This window comes from Diceros bicornis, chromosome 34, assembly GCF_020826845.1.
Source record: "Diceros bicornis minor isolate mBicDic1 chromosome 34, mDicBic1.mat.cur, whole genome shotgun sequence".
Taxonomy (NCBI): Eukaryota; Metazoa; Chordata; class Mammalia; order Perissodactyla; family Rhinocerotidae; genus Diceros; species Diceros bicornis.
In genome coordinates this window covers 21,251,960-21,272,791 of record NC_080773.1, presented here as the reverse complement: position 1 = coordinate 21,272,791, position 20,832 = coordinate 21,251,960, and the positions used below count along the sequence as shown (strand labels likewise).

At 50.8% G+C, this 20,832-nt stretch overlaps 1 protein-coding gene and 1 pseudogene across 1 annotated transcript; both read right to left on the bottom strand.

Annotated features, from left to right (window-relative positions):
• Positions 1–1,540: 1,540 nt before the first annotated feature.
• On the bottom strand, positions 1,541–8,700 carry LOC131397621 (MHC class I-like protein MILL2). Its single transcript, XM_058530716.1, has 4 exons — positions 8,607–8,700; positions 3,571–3,834; positions 3,144–3,326; positions 1,541–1,908 (listed from the first exon to the last, which is right to left on the bottom strand). The coding sequence occupies exons 1-4, from the start codon at positions 8,698–8,700 to the stop codon at positions 1,541–1,543; spliced, it is 909 nt and encodes a 302-aa protein (XP_058386699.1).
• Positions 8,701–14,539: 5,839 nt separating this feature from the next.
• Positions 14,540–15,572, bottom strand: LOC131397620 (insulin growth factor-like family member 1; annotated as a pseudogene).
• Between the last annotated feature and the right edge of the window lie 5,260 nt (positions 15,573–20,832).

Here is a 20,832-nt window from a genome sequence, read left to right as displayed (position 1 = left end):
TATTGTGGCCATGTGATGTTATAAAAGAATATCACCTTTTTCCTTTTTCATGGGCTCATAGCTGAAAGTCACCCAATTTTGGAGAATGTAACCCGAGGGGCTAGAGGCGGGGATCGATTTAGTGTTCCCCATAGCTGACTACACACAAGATAAATGCACTCACACAAAGAGAGAATCTGACTCTTGACAAACGCAAAACCAAAAGTAGACCCAATTCCAGTACATTTCTGCACTCCAAGCAAGCATATTGCTGAGGGTGCCTGACACCGGAGGGAAGGAGGGAGCAGCAGGGAAAGGCCCCGGGGCAAACAAGCCCGGGAAGTTGCTGGGGGGCTACTGATCACTGAAACCCTAACCAAAGCCATCCAGCCACAGGCACAAGAATCTGGGCTGGCTCACCAAAATTGATACTGAACCTCTTAATCGCCAGTTTGTGTGCCTGGTGTGCAGTAAGCCAATCATGGAGACATCAGTGCTCGGAGATGGACAAAGCTTTATTCGAATTGGCCAAAACAAGAAGGTGGGAGGATAGGTTCTCTCAAATCTGCCTTAACAAGAGAAGAAAGCAACAGGGGGTTTTAAGGAGCTAAGGGGCTTGGCAGGAGGAGTTTCAGAGAAATGAAGGGGTCACTCCCAATGAACCCCTGGGCTATCTAACTTCTGGACATCAAGGGCAGCTGGGGGTTGGTTATCTGGTGGTGGTAACTTCCTTGAAGGCATTCTCCTTCTGTAAAACAAGCTCATAAATCCTTGCGACCTTTGAGTCACCCCTCAGGTTAAACAAGAAAACAGCAAATTGACAAGATTCACTTCTTTTCATAAGAAGGTGGAAAGGTAAATCATATTGAATATTTACAGTAACCCGCAGGTACCCGGCTTCATATCGATTCCCTCTCCATCTTTTTTATTTGTGTGTTTTCTGGCAGTTTATTTGGTGAAGAAACAAAGTGGTGTGTCCTGTAGTTTTCCAGAAAGACTGTGCCTTTGCCAAGGACCTGTCCACCATGTGGTTGAATATGATTCTTTGTTCCCAGTCAATTGCCTTCTCTTTGATGATGGAGGGACATCAGGGGTAGTACTCTGTACTTCCACCAGGAGGCGGACAACATTCAGCTGTCTCCCCATTGGCCATGTGCCCATCTTCCTCCACTTTATATGGGATGCCGCCACAGCATGGCTTGACACGCGGTGCATCGGTGCACACCCAGGATCCGAACCGGTGAACCCCGGGCCGCCAAAGCGGAGCGCGCACACTTAACCACTGCGCCACCTGGCCGGCCCCTGTTGCCTTGTTTTTAACAGGAGAGATCTGTCTCCACTCACCACCCAGAGAAGAGCCAGACCCATTCTCCTCCATTTCCCATGTTTTTCTCACCTGGGCTCTCACATCCTCTGTGTGCTTCCTCGTCTAGGCTTCGACCACCACCAAATACAACACAGCAGTGACAGTGGACACAGCGAGAGGAGCGGCAGCAGGAGCAGCCGCACAGGAAGCCCTCTGACCTTCAGGCCCTGGAGGTCACCATGAAATGGGCTTCGATTATACACAGTGGGCCTTCTTCATATGATGCTCCTGCACCAACACTGCCTCCAGCTCCCTGGACCCCGAGGGCTCCCCTGGTTCCTCACCAGAGACTGCAGGGACCGTGGTGTTCAGCCCCCAGTGTCCCACGTGGCAGACGAACCTCTGCTCCTCTCCAGGGGGAATCCAAGTGGCCACCCAGGTCTGGTAGTTCCCGTCCCCACTGGGCAGGTTGGCCCCAGGCCCAAAGCTGCCCTGGTGCATGGGCTCCCCATCCCGAAGCCAGGTCAGGGTGGCACCCCGAGGATAGAAACTAAAAACCCAGCACCTCAGGAGGACGTGGCCCACCAGGTTCTTACTGCGGGTCACAGTCACTGATGGGGGATCTGGGGGGAGACAAAGCAGAGTTCAGTGAGGCCAAGGACGCTTCCTCCTTCCACTGCAGGGAAACCAAGAGCAGGAACCAGCCAGCCCTTAGAAATGACTCATGCACATTCGCCCCCAGCCACCCCTCCAGGGTGGCTACGTCCCCAGTGGAGAGAGGACTGTGGGAGGACCCCACGCTGCTCCAACAACCCCAGGACCCTCCAAGGGTGTCAGGCCCTCACCCACCTGGAGAGCCTGAAAGGAGACAAACTCCCTGCTCTCAGGGGCCATCGCATCCACCTGAGGATGCTCAGCACACGGTTTGGAAGAATTTTCAGGCACTGATGGGACAGAGGGGCTGCTCTGCTCTACAGGGAGTGAGAATCAGACCTCAGTGATGTACCTCCTTCCTCCCCAACAGAATCAGCTCCACATGCTCCAGGGGACGATGGAGGGACTGTCCACAAGGATGGCCAGCTAGCCCTGCAGTCCGATTCTTTCATCCTGGGCCTTACATTCCAGGATGTAAGGAGACCTCTGGATGATTATAGATATTTTCATACCCACCCCACAAAACACAGACACATACCAGTATTTACTCTTTCTTTTCATTTTCTGTCACAGACGTAGATGAGGAGGAAACTTTAAACTAGACTTTTCTAAAAGTGAAAGCAGAACAAAAGTGGAATGACCCTGGTAATATGATTTGGGGTGGTTTGGATGTGAATATGTGACCCTTGCTCCAGAGCTGGAATTTTCTTTTCTATCTTGGCTCCCAGCCAGGTTGGCCTCATCTTAGGGCCTCCACCAAGGAGTTGAAACCTAGATGTCTCCCCACTCAAAGTCAACATCCCAGAGAATGAGGAGAAAAAAGGAGAGAAAAGGTTTCCTTTTCCTGCCTGCCTGGGGCCTGAGGTCTGAGATCTGGGCCCACATCCTGGGACTCTCTGCTTCTCCAGCTGATGGACCAGCAATGCGTCCAGAGGAGACCCCTCACCCACCCACATGGGTGTGCCTCTGAGACAATTTAGTCAGAACTCAGCACCTAACCTAAGGCCAGGGCAGGACAGCCACTCAGAGAACAGCAGGGAAGTTCTCTTCCTTGTAGGAACCAGGGGCAGACTCAGTGGGTGGACCCTCCCAACCAGGTCAGTACCTCTATTCTCCAGGAGGCCCCTCCAGGAGCCCAGGTATCTCCAGAGTTGGGCAGGACAAGTCACACGCAGGAAAATCTTAACCAGATCAGCCCTGGGGCCTTGGGTCTCCCAGAGCTTCTTGATGTGCTGGGCTGAGGGCGTGGCCACCGACCATGGGAGGGTCTCTGAGTTGAAGGTGAGGAAGTCCTGATCTTGCCCGTTGTAGCCCAAGCGCCAGAAGCCTCTAACAGTGAGGTCTCCCTGCAGCTCACAGCCCAATGTGGCCTGGAGGGAGTGAAGGCCTGGCCCACCCCAGGCAGTACCTGTCACCTCACTGTCCCAGAACCTCTCCACCCAACAGGACTACCGCCCACAGGGGTATGTCATCTCCTCCACCCACATCTGAGGAACCTGGTGCAGTCTCAGGGGGGCCTCACGTCTCTGTGCAATTCCAGCCTTGCTGTGCCCTCCCCTCCCCCAGCTGCAGGATAAACAGGGCAGGGACCAGACTTGGACTCAAGTGCCCCTGGCCCTGCCCACACTCACCTGGGCCCTGGCCCTGCTGGCCCATGATCTCTGTCAGCATCTGTCTGAGCTGCCGCTCCTTCTCCTTCAGGTCCTTGGTCTCTCTCTCCCAGGTCTCAGCTCCCAGGTCCATCTTGATCCCTAGACCCCGGGGCTCTGCCCTCTGGCTCTCGCCATCATAGCGCAGGAAGAGCTCATCATCAAAGTACCCCAGGGCCAGGAACTGGGACTTCTCAGGTCTGTCCAGGGACAGGGCCATGAGGTCGTAGCGGAGAGTGTGGGTTCCTGAGGGAGGAGGACACGTGGGTGATTCGCCGGCCAATTCAAGGTTTCTAACAGCTGCCTCTGTCTTGAGTTATTTAAATCAGGCTACTCTGTCCTGACCCATCCCAGAGGGGAGTGCAAGGAACCAAGCAGAGTGCTTTGTGGTGGACAGGATGAGAGGAAGAGAGGGTCAGGCAAAAAGATTAGGAAGGAAAGAGATTAGAGAGGCGTTAAGACGTGGAAGAGAAAGCAGGAGTATATTTGGGCAGAGAGAGGAGCAGACACGACTGAGCGATCATAGCTGCACAGGGCAGGAAACTCCGAGCCTCCGACAGGCAGAACGGAAATTTCCCACGGCCTTCTACACCCAGAAGAGAAGAACTGCCAGGCTCTCAGCTGAAACCTGTGAAGGCCACAGCGCCAGTTTCGGAATCCTACTAGAACTGTGACCTTGTGCTGACCCAGGTCGATCCTGATTCAATTGAAGCGATAAGGCCCTTGTATATTCTACTGAACCAAGGAAAAGAATAAACTTTTCCTTGGCAGAAAATGACATCAACTGAAGCCAAGACGGGTGTATTGTATGTAACGTCCAGGATTCAACGTGAATTTGTTGACCTCCAAAGATGCGGGGATACAAGACTGGTAATCAAGAAATGGAGAAGATCCCAGAGAATTGGAGCCAACTTGCAAATGATCCCGATGTTGGTATTAGCAGAAAAAATTTTAATATTAATATGTTTAAGAAAATGGGCAAAGTATTTGAAAGGAAAGGATTTCACCAGAGACCTGAAATGTATAAAAATAAAATGGGAATTCAGGGAATGAAATACACGATATCTGAAGTTTTGAACTCACTGGATGGGATCTGCAGCAGATTAGACAGAGAAAAACAGGATTAGTGAGCTGGAGGACAGGAAACTGGAATATACAAAACAGAAGCTTAGAGAAATATGAATGCTCCAAAAAGGGAAAGCTAAGCATAAGTGCCATGTGTGACCCTCTCATCTGTATCACTGGAGTTTCAGGAGAGAAGAGAGAAAATGCAACACTGGCATTATTCAAGGACATAATAGCCAAGAATTGTCCAGAACAGATGAAAGACATCAAAACGAGGTTCAGGAAGCTCTCAGCTTTAAGCAGGATAAACAGAAACAAAGCCACCTGAGAACATCATGGCCAAAATATTGAACAGTCCAGACAGAGAGAAACATTGCAAATAAAAACACCCAGAGAAAATAAGACATATTACTTTTAGGGAGCATTTTATAAGGCCGTCAGAGCTGACTTCTCAACAGAAATGATGGAAAGCAGAACACAAAGAAACGACATCTTCCAAGTGCTGAAATAAAATCACTACCAACTTACAAATCTATAGCCAGAAAAAATACTATAGTGGAAGGAAGTCAGAACAAAGATGGTTTAAGAAAAAAAATGTGCACAGTCGCTGCTATCAAGTCTGCACTAAAGAAAAAGCCAATGGGAGCTCTTCAGGCAGAGCAGATGTTATCCCAGACTGAAAGAAGCAAATGCAGGCGGGAAGCCCAAAGACCAACTGTGTGAGTAGATCCAAGGAATACTGAAGGAACAGAACCATCATTTTCATGTTCTGTGGAATTTAAAGTATAGGTACAACTAAAATTTATGAAAACAATAATGTGAGAGTTTGGGGGTTGGGAAATGGAGTTTAAAGGTCTAGCAATATCTGGGAATTGTTAAAAGTCGTAATTAGTACTTGACTAAAATACTAATACATATTATAATCTTTAAAATGACCACTGTGAGAAGAGTTAGAGAAGTACAATTAACAAATTAATAGAAGAAAGGAATGGAGTATTGAGAAAGCTAGATATCCAAAAGAAGGAAAGAAAAGGAGAAAAAAAGGAACAAGTAGATTGGCTAAATGAAGATATAGAGCAAGATGGTAGATATAAATCTAAACATAACAGTAATTACATTAATGTGAGTGGACTAAAAACCCCATGTCAAAGAATAAGGTTATCAGATTAAAAGGTTAAAAGAAAATCACAGGGGGCTGGCCTGGTGGCGCAAGTGGTTAAGTACGCGCATTCCGCTGTGGGTTCGCCAGTTTGGATCCCGGGCATGCACCGACGCACCGCTTGGCAAGCCATGCTGTGGCGGCGTCCCATATAAAGTAGAGGAAGACGGGCATGGATGTTAGCCCAGGGCCAGTCTTCCTCAGCAAAAAGAGGAGGATTGGCAGATGTTAGCTTAGGGCTGATCTTCCTCACACACAAAAAAAATCACAAAATCAAATTATCTTGCTTATAAGAGTCACACAAAGACATCAGAAGACTGAAATGGAAAAGATAGACAAATGACATAAATGTCAGCTGTAACCAGAAGAAGGCTGGCATTGCTCTACTAACATCAGATCAGGTTTTAAGACAAAAAGCATTATTGGAGTAAGGAGAGGCCCCTGCATTGGGAGATTTCACTGTCATAAATCTGCATGTTTCCAATTACACAGCTTTAGAGTGCATAAAGCAAAATTAGTGAAACTAAAAAGACAGATCCAAAACACTTCGAGAGACGTTAACACCTCTCCCACAATAACCAGAGTACAAGCAGACATAAAATCCCTACGGTACACAGTCTGAACCACAGAATTAACTTGACACAGTTAACCCACATGGCACAGACGGCATTTCTATGTGCACAAGGAATGTTTGTCAAAATCAGCCACACCCTGAAACATGAAGAAAGATTCAACAGGTGTCAGAGGATTGAAACCATTCAGAATATGCTATCTGACCACTGGGGTAATAAGCTAGAAATCAATTTTAAAAAAAGATATCCAGAAAACCCCCAATTGCTTGGAAATTAAACAGCACACTTGATATAATCCATGGGTCAAAGAAGAAATCACAAGGGAAATTACAAAATATTTTGAACTGAACGAGGATGAAAACAATGCGTATCGCACCTTAGGAGTGCAGCTGAAGTAGTGACTGGAGAGCAAGTAACAGCCTTAAATGCAGATATTAGAGAAAAAGAGACTAAATAGTGAACCTCTCAGCTTCAAGCTAAAGACATCAGAAAAAGAACATAAAACACATAACAAAAGTCAAAAGACATAATAAAGATAAAAGGAGAAATCAGTGAAATAGAAAATTACACACAATAACAATGGACCAATTTCTCAAAAAAAAAATTCATCTTACCACAGCTGATATAAGAAAAAGTCAATAATCTCTTAAATATTAAGAAATTAAGGCCATGATTAAATATTTCCCAGCAAGAAATCTCTAGGTCCAGATGGCGTCACCGGTTAATTCTAACAAACGTTTAAGTTTAAAAGAATAGTCTTATACAAACCGTAGCAGAAGGTAGAACATGAGAGAGTGTCACGCACCAGGCGCCTCTAGAAACTCAAAGGTGGGTTTGGAAGAAATTAACTGTTTTTCCAAGTTGTTTCTTTTCCTTCTTTTTTTTTTTTATGAGGAAGACTGGCCTTGGGTTAACATCCGTGCCCACCTTCCTCTACTTCACATGGGACGCCTCCACAGGACGGCTTGACAGGCTGTGGGTCAGTCCAGGCCCCTGGATCTGAACCTGCGAACACCGGGCCGCTGAAGTGGAGCCGGCGCACTTAAACGCTGGTGGACGTGTAACCACCAACCATCCTGAAACTGAGGAATCCTCACCACAGAGCTACACACATGACCTTTGCCTTATTTTTAATGCAAAGATCTCTCCAGGAAGAGCTTATGCCTCATTATGTGGAAGCACGTTTTCCAATTGAGCCTGCACAAGCAAATACCCACCTCTCCCTTTTGAATGTTCATTTCCCAACTGAAATAAAAGTTCCTGCTCCCCTTTGTTCAGGGATACCATGACTTTGGAAATAATTCCTCGTGGCCTCCTATTTGCTGCAAATACACTGTACTTTGTGAGACAACTTCCACTGGTGTCGAGTCTTATTTAACTCACCAGAAGGTGAGCCCACTTGGTTAGATAACAAGAGCACCCCAGATACGTTTCATAAAGCCGGCACAAACCTGATGACCCCCAAGACCCTCACCTGCCTCCCTGCTAGCCTGCCTCCCCAGACCGTTACCATCCCCATACTGCAGCCCCTCAGACACCCGCCCCCTTTCAAGGACTCCAGATACTCACCATCCTCCCCCATGGCTCCCAAATACCAGCTTCCCTGCTGATCTCCTTCCCCTTCAAAAGGACCACACACACACAATCGCCTTTCCCTTCCATGGCCGCCCACATGCTCCTGGCTACTTCCCTCACTCACTGCTAGTTTGCTCGCAGCCCCCCTCCCACACTTCCCGCCCCCACACTGCCCCCTGCAGACCCTCACCTGCCTCCTTGCCATCCCCAGAGACCCTCACCGTCCCCCACCACGGCCCCCAGGTACTCCTCTGGCTGCCTGCGGACACCCCATCCAGAGATCGCCCCCCACGGAGTGCCTGGGACACTAGGACCGCCCCCCTCTCCACGTGTCTCCGGGGAACCCTCACCGCCCTCCCTGCCCGCGCCTCCCAGGCCCCCAGACACTCACGTGCCCCCTGCGGACCCTCCGTCCCAGGAAACACTGAGCCCACACCACCACCCTGAGGACACCCACATCCCCCTCTCCCTGCTGCCGTGCCCCTCAAACGCTCCTGCCCACTTGGGTAGAGCCCCCTGCAAGCGCGCCCTCTGCAAGTCCTAACATCCTCTCTCCTCCCGCCAGCCCCACACAACACACAGTCCCCCATCCATAGCGCAGACTGGCCCCCCCAACCCCGTTCGCCCATAGCCGCTCAGATGCTCACCAGTGTCGGACTCCAGGGACGACTCCTGCAGTAGCAGCAACAGGAGCAGCAGGTGGCTCAGGGCTCTGGGGTCCCCAGGGGACACTAACCCCATGCCTGTCCAGAGGTCTTGATGCTAAACCAAGTGGGCTCGCTCCACTCTACACCAGTAGAAGTTGTCTCACAAAGTAAAGTGTATTTGCAGCAAGTAGAGGGCAGTGAGGAATCTTTTCCAAAGGAAGCAGGAACTTTTATGTTGGTTGGGAAATGAATATTCAAAAAAGAGAGGCGGGTATTTGCTTGCGCAGGCTCAGTTGGAAAAGGTGCTTCCCCATACACTGCAGATTACCCTAATGAGGCTTAATGTCCTCCTGAAGAGATCTTGCTATGAAAATTAAGGCAAGATCATGGATGGAGCTGGTGTAGGGAGGCTTGGTTAGCTTCAGGGTGGTTGCTGGTTGTGTCTAATTAACATAAAAACAGTTAAATGCTTCCAAACCCACCCTAGAGCCCCTCGGGGCCTGGTCTGTCACAGTCTGGATGCACAAGTTGCATGCCTGTCATTTCCAGCGTCTACTTTCATTTTGCATATTGAAGCCTAAGGCCCAGCCCACCTTACTCTGCGGGTCTGGCAGGCCCCAGAGCCTCCCAAGGACCCAAACTCGCCATCAGCTCTGCCCAGGACCCCAAGTATGTTCCTTCCATCCATCCATCCATCCATCCATCCATCCATCCATCCATTTATTCATTCAGTATTCCCAGAGCACCTGCTCTGTGCCTAGCCCTGAGCTAGATGATGCTGGGGTCACATGGTGACTTAGGCCCAGAACCTGTCCTTTTGAGTCTTACCGTACAGTGGAGAGCACAGGCCACCACAGACACTGATGACCTAGAGTGAACAGGGCTGGATGGGATGCACAGGGGTCAGGGGTGTCTAGTTGCAGGAGGGGACTTGTGAGGTCAGATTTTAAGAATGGGAGAGAACTGTGACTATTTCAGAGAGGCTGAGCACTGGGAGGGCAGAGGGCAGGCAGGGAGAGGGGGCAGTAGGGGTGGTCACCTTGTGGGCCTCCGTGAGGACTGTGGATTTTATCCTCAGTGCACTGGGAGGCATGGATGGGTCATAAGCAGGAGATGGAAGTGGTCGGATTTGTGGAACGTCCCCGTGTCTGTCTGCTGTGAGGAGGGTGGAGACAGGAGACAGGAGACCAGGCAGGAGGCTGCTGTAGCAGAAATAATTGTGCAGTTGCCAGAGTCCTAAATGTCTGAGTTCTCTCCATGGGGAGTGGGGGCAGCACACGCCCCACCCAGCCCCATCTGTCTCTGCTCTTTTAGCCTCCTGTCCCTCCAGCTGCAGGTAGAGCAGTGGTTTCCAAACCTCTAATGGGTTGTAAAAAATTGGGTAGTTCATAACTGTTATGTTTTCAAAATTTGAAAGAAAAAAGCAGATTAGAGAATGGAAGAGTGTGCACTACAGATAATCTTATCGATTATTGTTTCAAGAAACTTTCTTTTGGACTCCGTGCAGGCCACATAATGCTGTGACATCAGTTCTTCCTGTGAGTGGAAGCCAAACAGTTAGCAAGCAGAGGGATGGAGACGGCTCCAGCCATGGGCTCCCCTCCTCCTTTCCCAAGAGCCAAGGCCTTAAGCTACCCATCATGTCATCCAGGAAGGGGTCCAGCTGTCATTTCCTGGGTTCCAGGTGTTTCCTGGGAGGCTGCAGGCGGGCCTGGCACCCAGCCTGGTTGTCTCTGCCGTGAGGAGGGTGAGGTGGAGCCTGGCGCCAGGGTGAGAGAGAGGAGCTGGGTGCCCAGGGCAGGGTGGGGGTTGGCGTCTCTGGGGAGGGAGGAGCCCAGCTGGAGCCTGGAGCCTGGTCTCAGGGTGGCTGAGTCAGGCTCTGAGGCAGGAAGGTGGAGGGAGACAGGACAGGGCAGGGGCTCAGAGGCTGTGCTGGAGGGCAGTGGCTATATCCACTACTCAACAGCGTTGAGGCCTTGGCGTCAGGCAGCTCTGGGTTCGAATCCTGCCTCTACCCCTCCTCAAAGTGTCAATAACGTCCTTTACAGATAGCTCTGTACAACTCTCTGTAACCAAGAGGGAGGCGCCCTTCTGGATGTTTCTCTCTGACAGCTTCCAGGCCACAGGTTCCGCCTCACTTCCTGTCCAGCTGTGAGAGTCTGCAGGTTCCCTCCCTTCACCTCTACAGGAGGTTCAAACCATGAAAAACAGGACCTGCCCCACTCCTAGCGAAAATAAAAGCCGAAGCTAATGACCCCACTTCACTCCAGATGAAACCTGGGCCTTCTCCTTGGGGAATCCTACTGCTGTCTCCTGTGTGTTAATGAACGTTATTTCATGTACATTAGTGCCCCTATGTCATTCCTCCTGATCACCATATACATTCCTGCTTGAGGTGCTGTTCTGCATCCAGCAGGGATCGCTAGGCACCACAAACCACCACCACCAACAGCAAAAATCCTACAGCCAGCTGCCTTCGCACTGCCCAGTCGCGTTGTCACTGTCTGGGGACCAGTCTGCTGCCTCCAGTGGACTTAAAACCTTGTGATGCCAGGGACTAGCCCTGCCATGGCCACAGCCATGTTCCCCACTGTTGAAGACTGTCTTTTCCAGAGACCAGAGGACACTCAAATTCTCATGGGAAATCAGAGACACAGAAACCCCATTGGTTGAATTCCCTCTGCCCAGTTTCCTCTGTGTAGGGAAGATTCTGGCATGAGGCCCCTCTGCGGGTTCCAGACACAGGACTCAGACAGCAAGCACCCAGCCAGTGGCCTCCATCAGTCCTGGGACCTGCCCTCTGGAAAGGGCGAGCAGGCCCTGGTGTCAGGCAGCCCTGTTAAACCCCAAGAAAGACATTCGCACAGCTCCTGGGCGGTGCTGGGAGATCTGTGCTTCTGGAATGTGAAAGACAGAAGGAAATTGGTGATTCCTCCCCTCACAGGTTTTCCAACAGGCTGCCCCTTTGCCCTGGGAGCTCAATAGGCTGAAACCCCCTCCTGGCAGCACTGGGGTGTTATTTCCATCGTCCTGAGGGAGCCCCTCAGGGGACAGGCAGGGACATTTCAGCTGTGCAGGGAGGAGGTCACCTATGCAGGACGGGGACTTCCCGGTGCCACAGGCCCTGTCTCGTGCTTGCTGATGGGGTGAGGGCAGGGTGCTTTTCGCTCCTTCTGCTTTCTTTGGGTTTCAGGCCACATTCCTGTTTCCTGCGACAGGGCTTTCAGTGGCCACCACCTGGACGCTCACACCAGACCCTTCCCCTGCTTAACATGCTCAGCAGCAGCGCTCGCAGCAAACAGACACCACACAACCCAACAGAAGTGGGAGGGGCTGTAGAACAGAGAATGAGAGGCTGATAAATTCCCTGGTAGGGCCCGACACGCTCCACGCTGGGACTCCAGACGCGCCCCATACAACACTGTCAGACTGGAAAACGTTAATATTTGTGATTAAAAAACTAGAATCTACCCAGAAAAAAACACAAAGCAGTTTCCACGTACATGAGTTATCCCACCTTCCTGTGTGGACGGAGCCACCACAATTAGATCCCCTATGAGAGGAGGATGCACCACGTGGAGATGCTGGGGTGACTGGGTGTCCCGTCCTTGGGCACATGTCTTGGAAGGGGCCATATTATGCACAAGTTCAGATGACCTCCACGATCTCTATAACCTGAGCTCAGCCCCAGGGCTGTGCAAAGAGAGACTCCAACTCCTCCTCCCAGAGGAGCATAAGGAGATACAATCAGGAGGCAACAGTGATGCAGGAAAACACAGGCAGATGGTCACCTTGAGGTTTCACCCAAAATCCTCTCAAGCCTGTAGGTAAGCTTGGGACTCACCATCCTAAGTGCCATGACTGGACTTCCAGCACATTCCTTCACCATCAAAGGGCGTATTATGTTTATGAAAGAGTATATACTAATGCAGGTTGTTGGCAGGTCCCCAGTAATATTCAAGGAGAGAAAATTTGTAACCGTAAAAATTGCATCAGCCCAGAAATGGCTGGCAGGAGTAGTGTTGTCCTCATCCCCTCAGAAGAGGAGGAACCAGCAGGGGGTGGGGAGGCTGGGGAGGGGAGGGCAGGGAGCGCTGTAGACACACCAGATACAGAGCAAGAGAAATGGAGACATGGGCTGATGGTCAGAAGACTCACCAGCAGTGGGATCTATAGGGACTTGACAGCCTGGGAATCAGCAAACCAGGGCTAATGCCACTAGAGGGAAGTCGTGCCAACTGGACAAGAGGAACCAAAGAACAGTCAAGCATCTGGTACACAGCCTAACAGCTGGGTTGCAGGGTTACTCCCTGGGGGAGAGAGGACGTCATCACAGAGAACTTCCTGCCCTTGGAGTGAAGATCAGGAGACTACAGAGCATGTCGAAGACTGAAGTTCAGGCGAGAGGACAGACGTGGACAAGTTAATCATGACTGTTTACATCACCAATGGGTTACATGTCAGTACTTTCTTGCCCATAACAGGAAAATAGAAGACAGAATATTTTATTTTATCCTGATAGCATGAAGATAGCACTGAAGGACAATGTCAAGTAACTTATTTATGAAACAAAGATATTCTTCCAGAAGAACTAAAAAAATGAGAAGACCTTCCGTGGTGATGGATTAGAAAACGTATTATTCTTTAGATGGCAATACTCTCCCAAATTGATCTAAAGATTCAATAGTTCTTGTAAAAACCCAACAACTCTTTTTGCAGAAATTGACAACAAGAAGCTAAAATTCATGATAAGCTAGGGGCTCGGAATAGTCAACACAATCTTGACAAAGAAGGAAATACTTGCAGGACTCACACCTCCTGGTTTCCAAACTTAAGGCTAAGCTACAATAATCAGGACAGTGTGGCACTGGCATAAGGATGGACATACATTTCCATGGAATATAATTGAGACTCCAAGAATAAACTCTTACTCTTATGGTTAATTGAGTCAAGGGTGCCAAGACAATTCAACAAAGGAAAGAACAGTGTTTTCTACAACTGGATATTCACATGTGAAACAATGATGTGGACTTGTACCTCACATCATATTAAAAATTAACTCAAAATGGATCAAAGAAATAAATGTAAGAGCCAAAACTATAAAACTCATAGAAGAAACATAGGATTAAATCTTCATGACCTGGACATGTGGCAATGGTGGCTTAGAAGACACCAACACCACAGAGCAATAGATAAATTGGACTTCATTAAAAAAGAAAATTTTGGACTTCAAAGAACACCATCAAGAGAGTGAAAAGTCATCAAAGTGAAAGAAAATATTTGCAAATCATATACCTGATGAGGGAATTGTGTCTAGAATATAATAAAAACTCTTACTGGTCAACTATAAAAAGCCAAAAAAACAATTAAAAAATGGACAAAGGATTTAAAGACATTTCCCCTAACGTGACATACACAGAACCAATAAACCCATGACAAGATAATCAACATGTTTAGACGTTAGGGAAATGCAAATCAAATCCACAATGAAATACCTCTCCACAACCACTTGTGCAAAAATACTCGGCAGAATTATTCATAATAGCCCCAAAAGGGAAACAACCCAATGTCTATCAACTGATGAATGGGTGTTGTGTGGGTCTCAGAATATTGATAGTGATGCCGTGGGGCAGGAATGCCTGAGACACTCACCTGGGTCCGTATTACTTGAGGTGAGTCCCACAGACATTTCCCCAACCAGAGCCAATGTTGTGGCTGGACCAGCCCTTGTGGTTCTTATTATGATCACAGGACCCACCTCAGCAGCAACCATCAGAGAATTTTGAAGAATAAGATTTATTACTCACCTGAGTATTAGTCACCCTGAGTATTAACGGGCAGATTCAGGCTGAGTGTTAAAGAGGAGAAAGAACAAGACAGAGGATTGAGTCTGAGTGTCTCCTGTCCCCAAATACCCACTCCACATCCCAGATCTAAGTCCACACCAGGCCCATCTCCCCAGGCTCCTCCAGGAAGCAGAATCCAGCAGTCATCTGGTCATCGGGTCCTCTGACATCCGACACTGAAGAGAGACACAGAGAGAGAGAGTGAGCAGGAGAGAGGTGGACAGAGATGGAGGGACGGACAGAACATGGCAGAGGAGTGGAAAAGAGAGACACAGAAGGGCAGCAAAGAGGCTGAGAGAAATAAAAACAAAGGGAGAGAGAAATAAGGCAACAAAAAGGGAGAGGTAGATGGAGTGGAGCAGGTGACAGGGCCAGGGGGAGGCATTAGGGACAGAACAGGCATCCAGACCCTTCCGCTCCCGTGCAGCCCCCAATCCCATGGAGGGGACAGGACCACACCTGCGACAAACCCTGTCATCCGGGGGCAGGGCCAAGGAACAGCTCTGGCCTTTCAGCTTTACCAGGAAGGACTCCTGGGGTCTGAGTGACCGGGGGCAGCACTGCTGAAAGCAGACCCTGAAGATTCAGTTGCCACACTTCCGGGTCCTGCCCAAGGGCACTACAGCATCGTCATAGCAACAGTGCTGCAGGGGTCGTGGAACTTGTCCCCACAGGTCATGTGCAGCTGGGACAGCATCAGGTGAGCGCCCGTGGGGGAGACTGGAAGAGATGGAGCTGGTGTGACCAGGCAGCAGGGCAGGGGCTCCCATCCGGGTGCCCTCTGGGAGCCGCACCCCAACTCTGAGTTTCCCGACTGGCCTCACCTGGGGCTCCATGTGAGCAGAGGATGCAGAGAGCGGCCCAGACAGCTGTGGGAGAGCAGAGGCATGAGGTGGGGCTGACCAGGCAGCCAGGGGTCCACCTCGGGGGGCCCAGCCTGGGGCAGGGGAAGGTCTGAGGGGGTGTCTGTCCTGTATGGGGCGCAGGGAAAGACTAGTAGCAGTCTAGGGTGGAATACAGTCACCTGTGTCCAGGTGTCTTGTGGACACCTGGGCCTGTGGAAGGTGAGGGGATTTGGGGTTGGATCCTCCTTACCCAGGATGCAGCATCGGGGAGCCATGGCTCTGGGCAACTGCAGTGGAGTGAAGAGAGCATCAGCGGATCTCAGCAGGTGCTTTTATTCCTACTGTAAAGCTGGTGATGTCGTCAGATCCCCTGCCTGGCCTGCAGAGACACGCCGGGCCCTGGGGCAGGAGCAGGTGCCCCGCCACCAATCTCTCCCCCAAATGTCTCCCTCTCATGCCCAACACGATGGCCTCATTCCCTCTCTCCTGGAATTCTAACCCCTCACATCCTCCCAGGGGGCCTATCAGCTCCCTGACCTCACACCCCCAGCCCAGGGCTCACTAAACGCCATCTCACAGCATTCAGGTGAGAGACTAGTTTTTACACAATGGAAAATTCCAGATTGAACAAGGTTGGGGAACAGGGGAATGTGTGGGGAGGATGCTGAGGTGGCTCCTGAATGAACAGGAAAAAGGCCCTGGAGGACCCCTGGGACCCACAGCCCCCAGGGCGCTCTCCCCACCTCCTTCTCTGTCTCTCCACTGATGGTCATTTCCTCAGGAGCACCTGTCCACTTAGCACCTCGTGTGCCCGAGGCTGTGTGTCAGACACGGGGGAGGGGTGGGGAACAGGACACTCAGAAGTCACAATTTTCACTGAGTTCATGAGAGAGAGAGAGAATGGTAAGATAATCCATTTGAGTTTGGTTGCTGTGGTCAAGGTCATTGTCAATATTACTTGTCTGTGAAGTTCTGTAGGAGAAATTCCACCACCATCAGTAGATTCCAAAGGCTTTACTCCTTAACGTGGGTGTTCAGAGGGAGATGGATGGAATTTCCCCTGAGAAGAGCCATCTTGGAGTCAGGATGTGAAGACAGAAGGGGAAGGATCCCCTTCCCTGAGGGACACTGTGGGGTCAGTTCTGTGGGTCCAGGGTCACCCCGTGCAGTGAGGCTGGGGAAGCCCCTCCCCCAGCTCCTGCAGGACTCCATCCCTCGGGGGCACAGAGACCACCCCAACATGGACAAGGTTCTCTCCAGAGCCTGGGAAGGGCGACCTGTCCCTCATGTGGGCAGCTGTGTCCCTCTACCAGCCTCCCTGTGTTTGGAAAGATCCTGCCTTCTGCGTCTCTGCTCCCCTGCGGGAGCCTCCACACTCGCTCCCCAGACGCCCCTCCACCTGGAGCCCAGGCCCAGACTCAGCTCCTTCATGACATGTACCCATTCCAGACAGAAACCAGGGTGAGGACCCAGTGAAAGAGGAACGGAGCGTGTCCTTCACTGTGAGGGGGGAACCGCATCAGTGTCCAAACCTAGTAGAAGTGGGGGATTCAGGGAAACATCCAGGTCAGCTCCGGGGGTATCCTCGGTGCAAGCTCTGGTCTCTCCTGGTTGGGGACAGAGATGTCATCACAGCCCAGCTCTGGGGTTGTGTCGGGGTTGGCACTGGTGCCCATAATGCTGTGTTTCCCAGAGTGAACCTGAGGAGGTGACTTTGCCTCTCTGAGCCTCAGTTTCCTTCCCCGGAAAATGGCGACAACCTGGCCCAGCTGACCCGTTGTCTTTTGGTCTAACAGAGATGACACAAGCAAGGGCCTGACAATAAATAGTAGCTGAGGATGAGCAGTGTGCCAAGCCCTGTGCCAGGTGACCCCGAGGATGCAGTGATGACTCAGTAGCAGGTCCTGTCCCATCGTTGGGGGCCACAAACCACCCACCGACCATGATGACTCAGAGAGGTCAGGTTTGGGTTTGGCAAACCCATGAGCTGTGGGACCTGGGAGAGGGGTCATCACTCATCTTGGGAGTTCAGGGAGAGCTTCCTGGACGAGGGGATGTCTGAGCTAGGATTTCAAGGCTGAGCCCAGAGAGGGTGGAGGTCAGGACAGAGAGAGGGGGGCTGGTAGGGCTGCAGGATCAGTTCCTTGTGAGCCTCGGGGAGGACTCAGGACTTTACCCTCAGTGCACTGGGCACCATGGCTAGGTCCTGACCAGGGAGGAGAGTTCAGATTTGTGTCTGTGAACATCCCTGCATCTGTGTGCTGTGAGGAGGGTGAATAGTAGGCTGAGCTTGGAGCAGGAGACCAGGGAAGATCCTGTCATAGCAGAACTATTTCTGCAATTACCAGAGTCCCAAATATCCTCTCTCTCCCGTGGGGCAGGGGGACAGCAGCTCCCCTCCCAGCCCCACGTGTCCCCTGTGTTCTGGCCATATTCTCTTGCAGCTGCACAGCAGAGCAGTGTTCCCCAGACTGTGGATTGCACCATTTTAGCAGGTTATGTAACTACTTGAATTGCTCATAAACTATGTTTTTTTAATTGAAAAACATAGATCAGGAAACGGATTACTGTGTGCTGTGCAGAATCTTGTCAAATGTTGTTTATGGAAAATTCCCTTCCACACTGTTGAAAGCCACGTAATGATGTAATACTTATCTATTGATTAGAAAACTCGTGAATGGGGGAGGCTCCAGGCAGGGCTGGTCCCCTCTTTGCTGACAGCCACAGACTCAGCTGCCTCGTCATGTTTTCCAGTTCAGGGCTCATCTCTCACGACCTTGATTCCATTCACTTTCTGGGATGAGTCCGGGCAGGCCAGGACACAGGCCTGCTTGCCTCTGCCAAAATCTGGGGTGCAGTAGACGCCCGGACACCAGCCAGGTGAGGGAGAAAGCACATTCCCCAGGGCAGGGTTGGAGGTTTGTCTCTGAGGAGGAAGGAGCCCAGCCCACACTCCTGGGCCTGGAGCCTCGTCTCTCAAGGGAGCTGAGTGACCAAAGGGGACGAAGGTAGAGGGAGTTCAGGACAGGGCAGGGGATCTGTGCTGATGGGAGGGCAGTGGCTGGGCCTGAGATGAGTGGACACTGAGCGCCACTCACTCCACACCATTGAGGCTTTGGGGGCAGACAGCCCTGGGCTAGCATCCTGCTTCTGCCCCTTCTCAAGTTGTCACAAAAGCCTTTGCACACAGTGCCGGCTAATCCCCTCACCAGCTCCCTCAGAGACCCCCACCTGTTGTGTCCACCGTGGGGCCTCACTATGTGGGGACAGCTCTGTCTTCTGTGTGAGAGCCTGGATCTGTGAGGCAGGACCCGGCCTGACTTGGTAGAAGCCGTCGTTAGGCGTTGGGACTGTGTTTCTCCTTATGGGTGAAGAAGGTTCTGGCTCTCTTGGCAGTAAGTCTAAGATCCCCAACAGCCATTTGTTTTATTCTCTCCTCCTGTTCCCTGGATCCAAGCAGCACACTGACCCAAGGTCCTCCTGCGGGTCAGTGACACAGGCTGGAGCAGAGCCCAGGACTCCTGAATCCCAGTCCAGGGGACTCTGACCCCCCTGCCCAGCCCCTCCAGGAAGGACAGACAGGCTCTGCTCTCAGACTCCCCTGGACAAGACCCGGCTTGCCCGTTCCCATGGCTCCTGGTCGGGGCTGGCAGAGCTGGGCTCCTGGATGGGAAACCCAGGAGGACCTGGCATTTCCTGCTCTTGCCAGATTCCCCACTGGCTTCTCCTTCTCCCTGGGAACAAATTGGCTGAATATCCCTCCTGTCAGCATCTGGGTGTTATTTCCATCTGGCCTCAGGGAGCCCCTCCCAGGAGACAGACAGGAATGCAGTGGACTTTCAAGTGTACAGAGAGAATGTCAGCTATGCAGGAGGAGGGGCTGGGGCTCCCCAGAGCCAGAGGGTCCCTTTCTGCTGGCTGAGGAGGAGGATATTGCCACTCCTCTGCTCCAATCGCATTATCGGGATTCAGGAACTGACCTCTGCTCCCTGTAAAAGGACTTCTGGTGACCAAAGGATGGATGGTCTGGCCCAATTCCAGCTCTGACTGGATCCTCCAAGTAAAACAGTGAGTTAAGAGCCAACTTGTCAGAGGAGGCACTGGAGGAGCAGGCTCTAGGCTTGGCCTCCAGGAATGATGCCCAGACCAGCACCGCTGTGTGACTCAGGGATCTGAACATCACTGCTGCAGCCCCAGCAGCCTCTTGGCACCTCGAAGCTATTGCCTCAACATGTGGTTTCTGCTGGGGAAACACCTGGTGACTCCATGGCTGTGCTGCTCAGAGCTTCAAAGGCCTCCAGAACCCCAGCTGCAAGGCCATCTGGGAAAGGCCGTCTGAGGCTGTGCAGCCTCTACAGACAGGGAGGCCCTGAGTGGGTGGGATGGATGCCAAGTGTCCTGTATACCCTTCGTGGCTCCCCTTCACCCTCGACTTATTGCAAATCCTTATTGCAACCCAAAAGGTCTTCCATGGCTCAACCTCCACGGTCCCTAGGTGCAGGCTCCACACTCTCCCCACTTTCTACACCTCAAACTCAGGGTCTGTGGTCCCCCCACATCCACATGTTCCAGGGTTCATGCATCACAGTTCTTGTCTGACTCTCTCCTCACTCTCTTCACATGCATTCTATTCACTCTCCAGCTTCCAGTTTAAATGTCACCCTCCCCAAAACATCTCTGTGCCCTGAGGCTGAGGTCACTCACCCCATTACATCCTGACAGCACCTTGCACGTCTTCTGCTGAGCACTTATCACAGCTCTTTGGGGCTTTGCTGTCAAGAAAGACACTTGAGAATCAGGCCCAGTTGTAGATTTTGATCATCAATGAGAAGGGAACACGTTGTTTCAGGACTGAATAGATCAAGGGTTTTAGATTTAGTTGAACCAGACCAGCCTCCACTCTGCACGAGCAGATGGGAGTCAGAATCCCACTATAAAGTGAAGATACTCCTGGACAGTCTCATTCCAGCAACAGAAGTAATGAAACAGACCGAGCGGGTTAGCACCAGTGGTGTGGACAGTTCCTTCTGCTCTCTGGACACCACCCCCCACCCCATTAAAATGTTTTTACTCTTTTTTACGTGTGTGGTAAAATACACATAACATAAAATTTATCATTTTAGCCATTGTAAATTGTACAGTTCAGTGGCATTTAGTATATTCAAGATGTTGTGTAACCATCACCAGAATATTCTCATCAGCCCTAAAGAAAACCCCATACTCATTAAGCAATCCCTGCCCATTACACCCTCCTCCCAGCCCCTGGAAACCACTAATCTGCTTTCTGTCTCAATGCATCTACCTGTTTGGGATTTTTAATATAAATAGAATGATACAATATGTGGTTCTTTGTGTCTGGCTTCTTTCACTTATCACGATATTTTCAAGATTCGTCCATGTTGTAATGTATCCGTACTTCATTTCTTATGAGAAATAGCATTTCATTATATGGATATAGCACATTTAACTTATCCCTTCATCAATAGATGGACATTTCTGATGCTTCTACCTTTTCACTCTTCTGAATGATGCTAC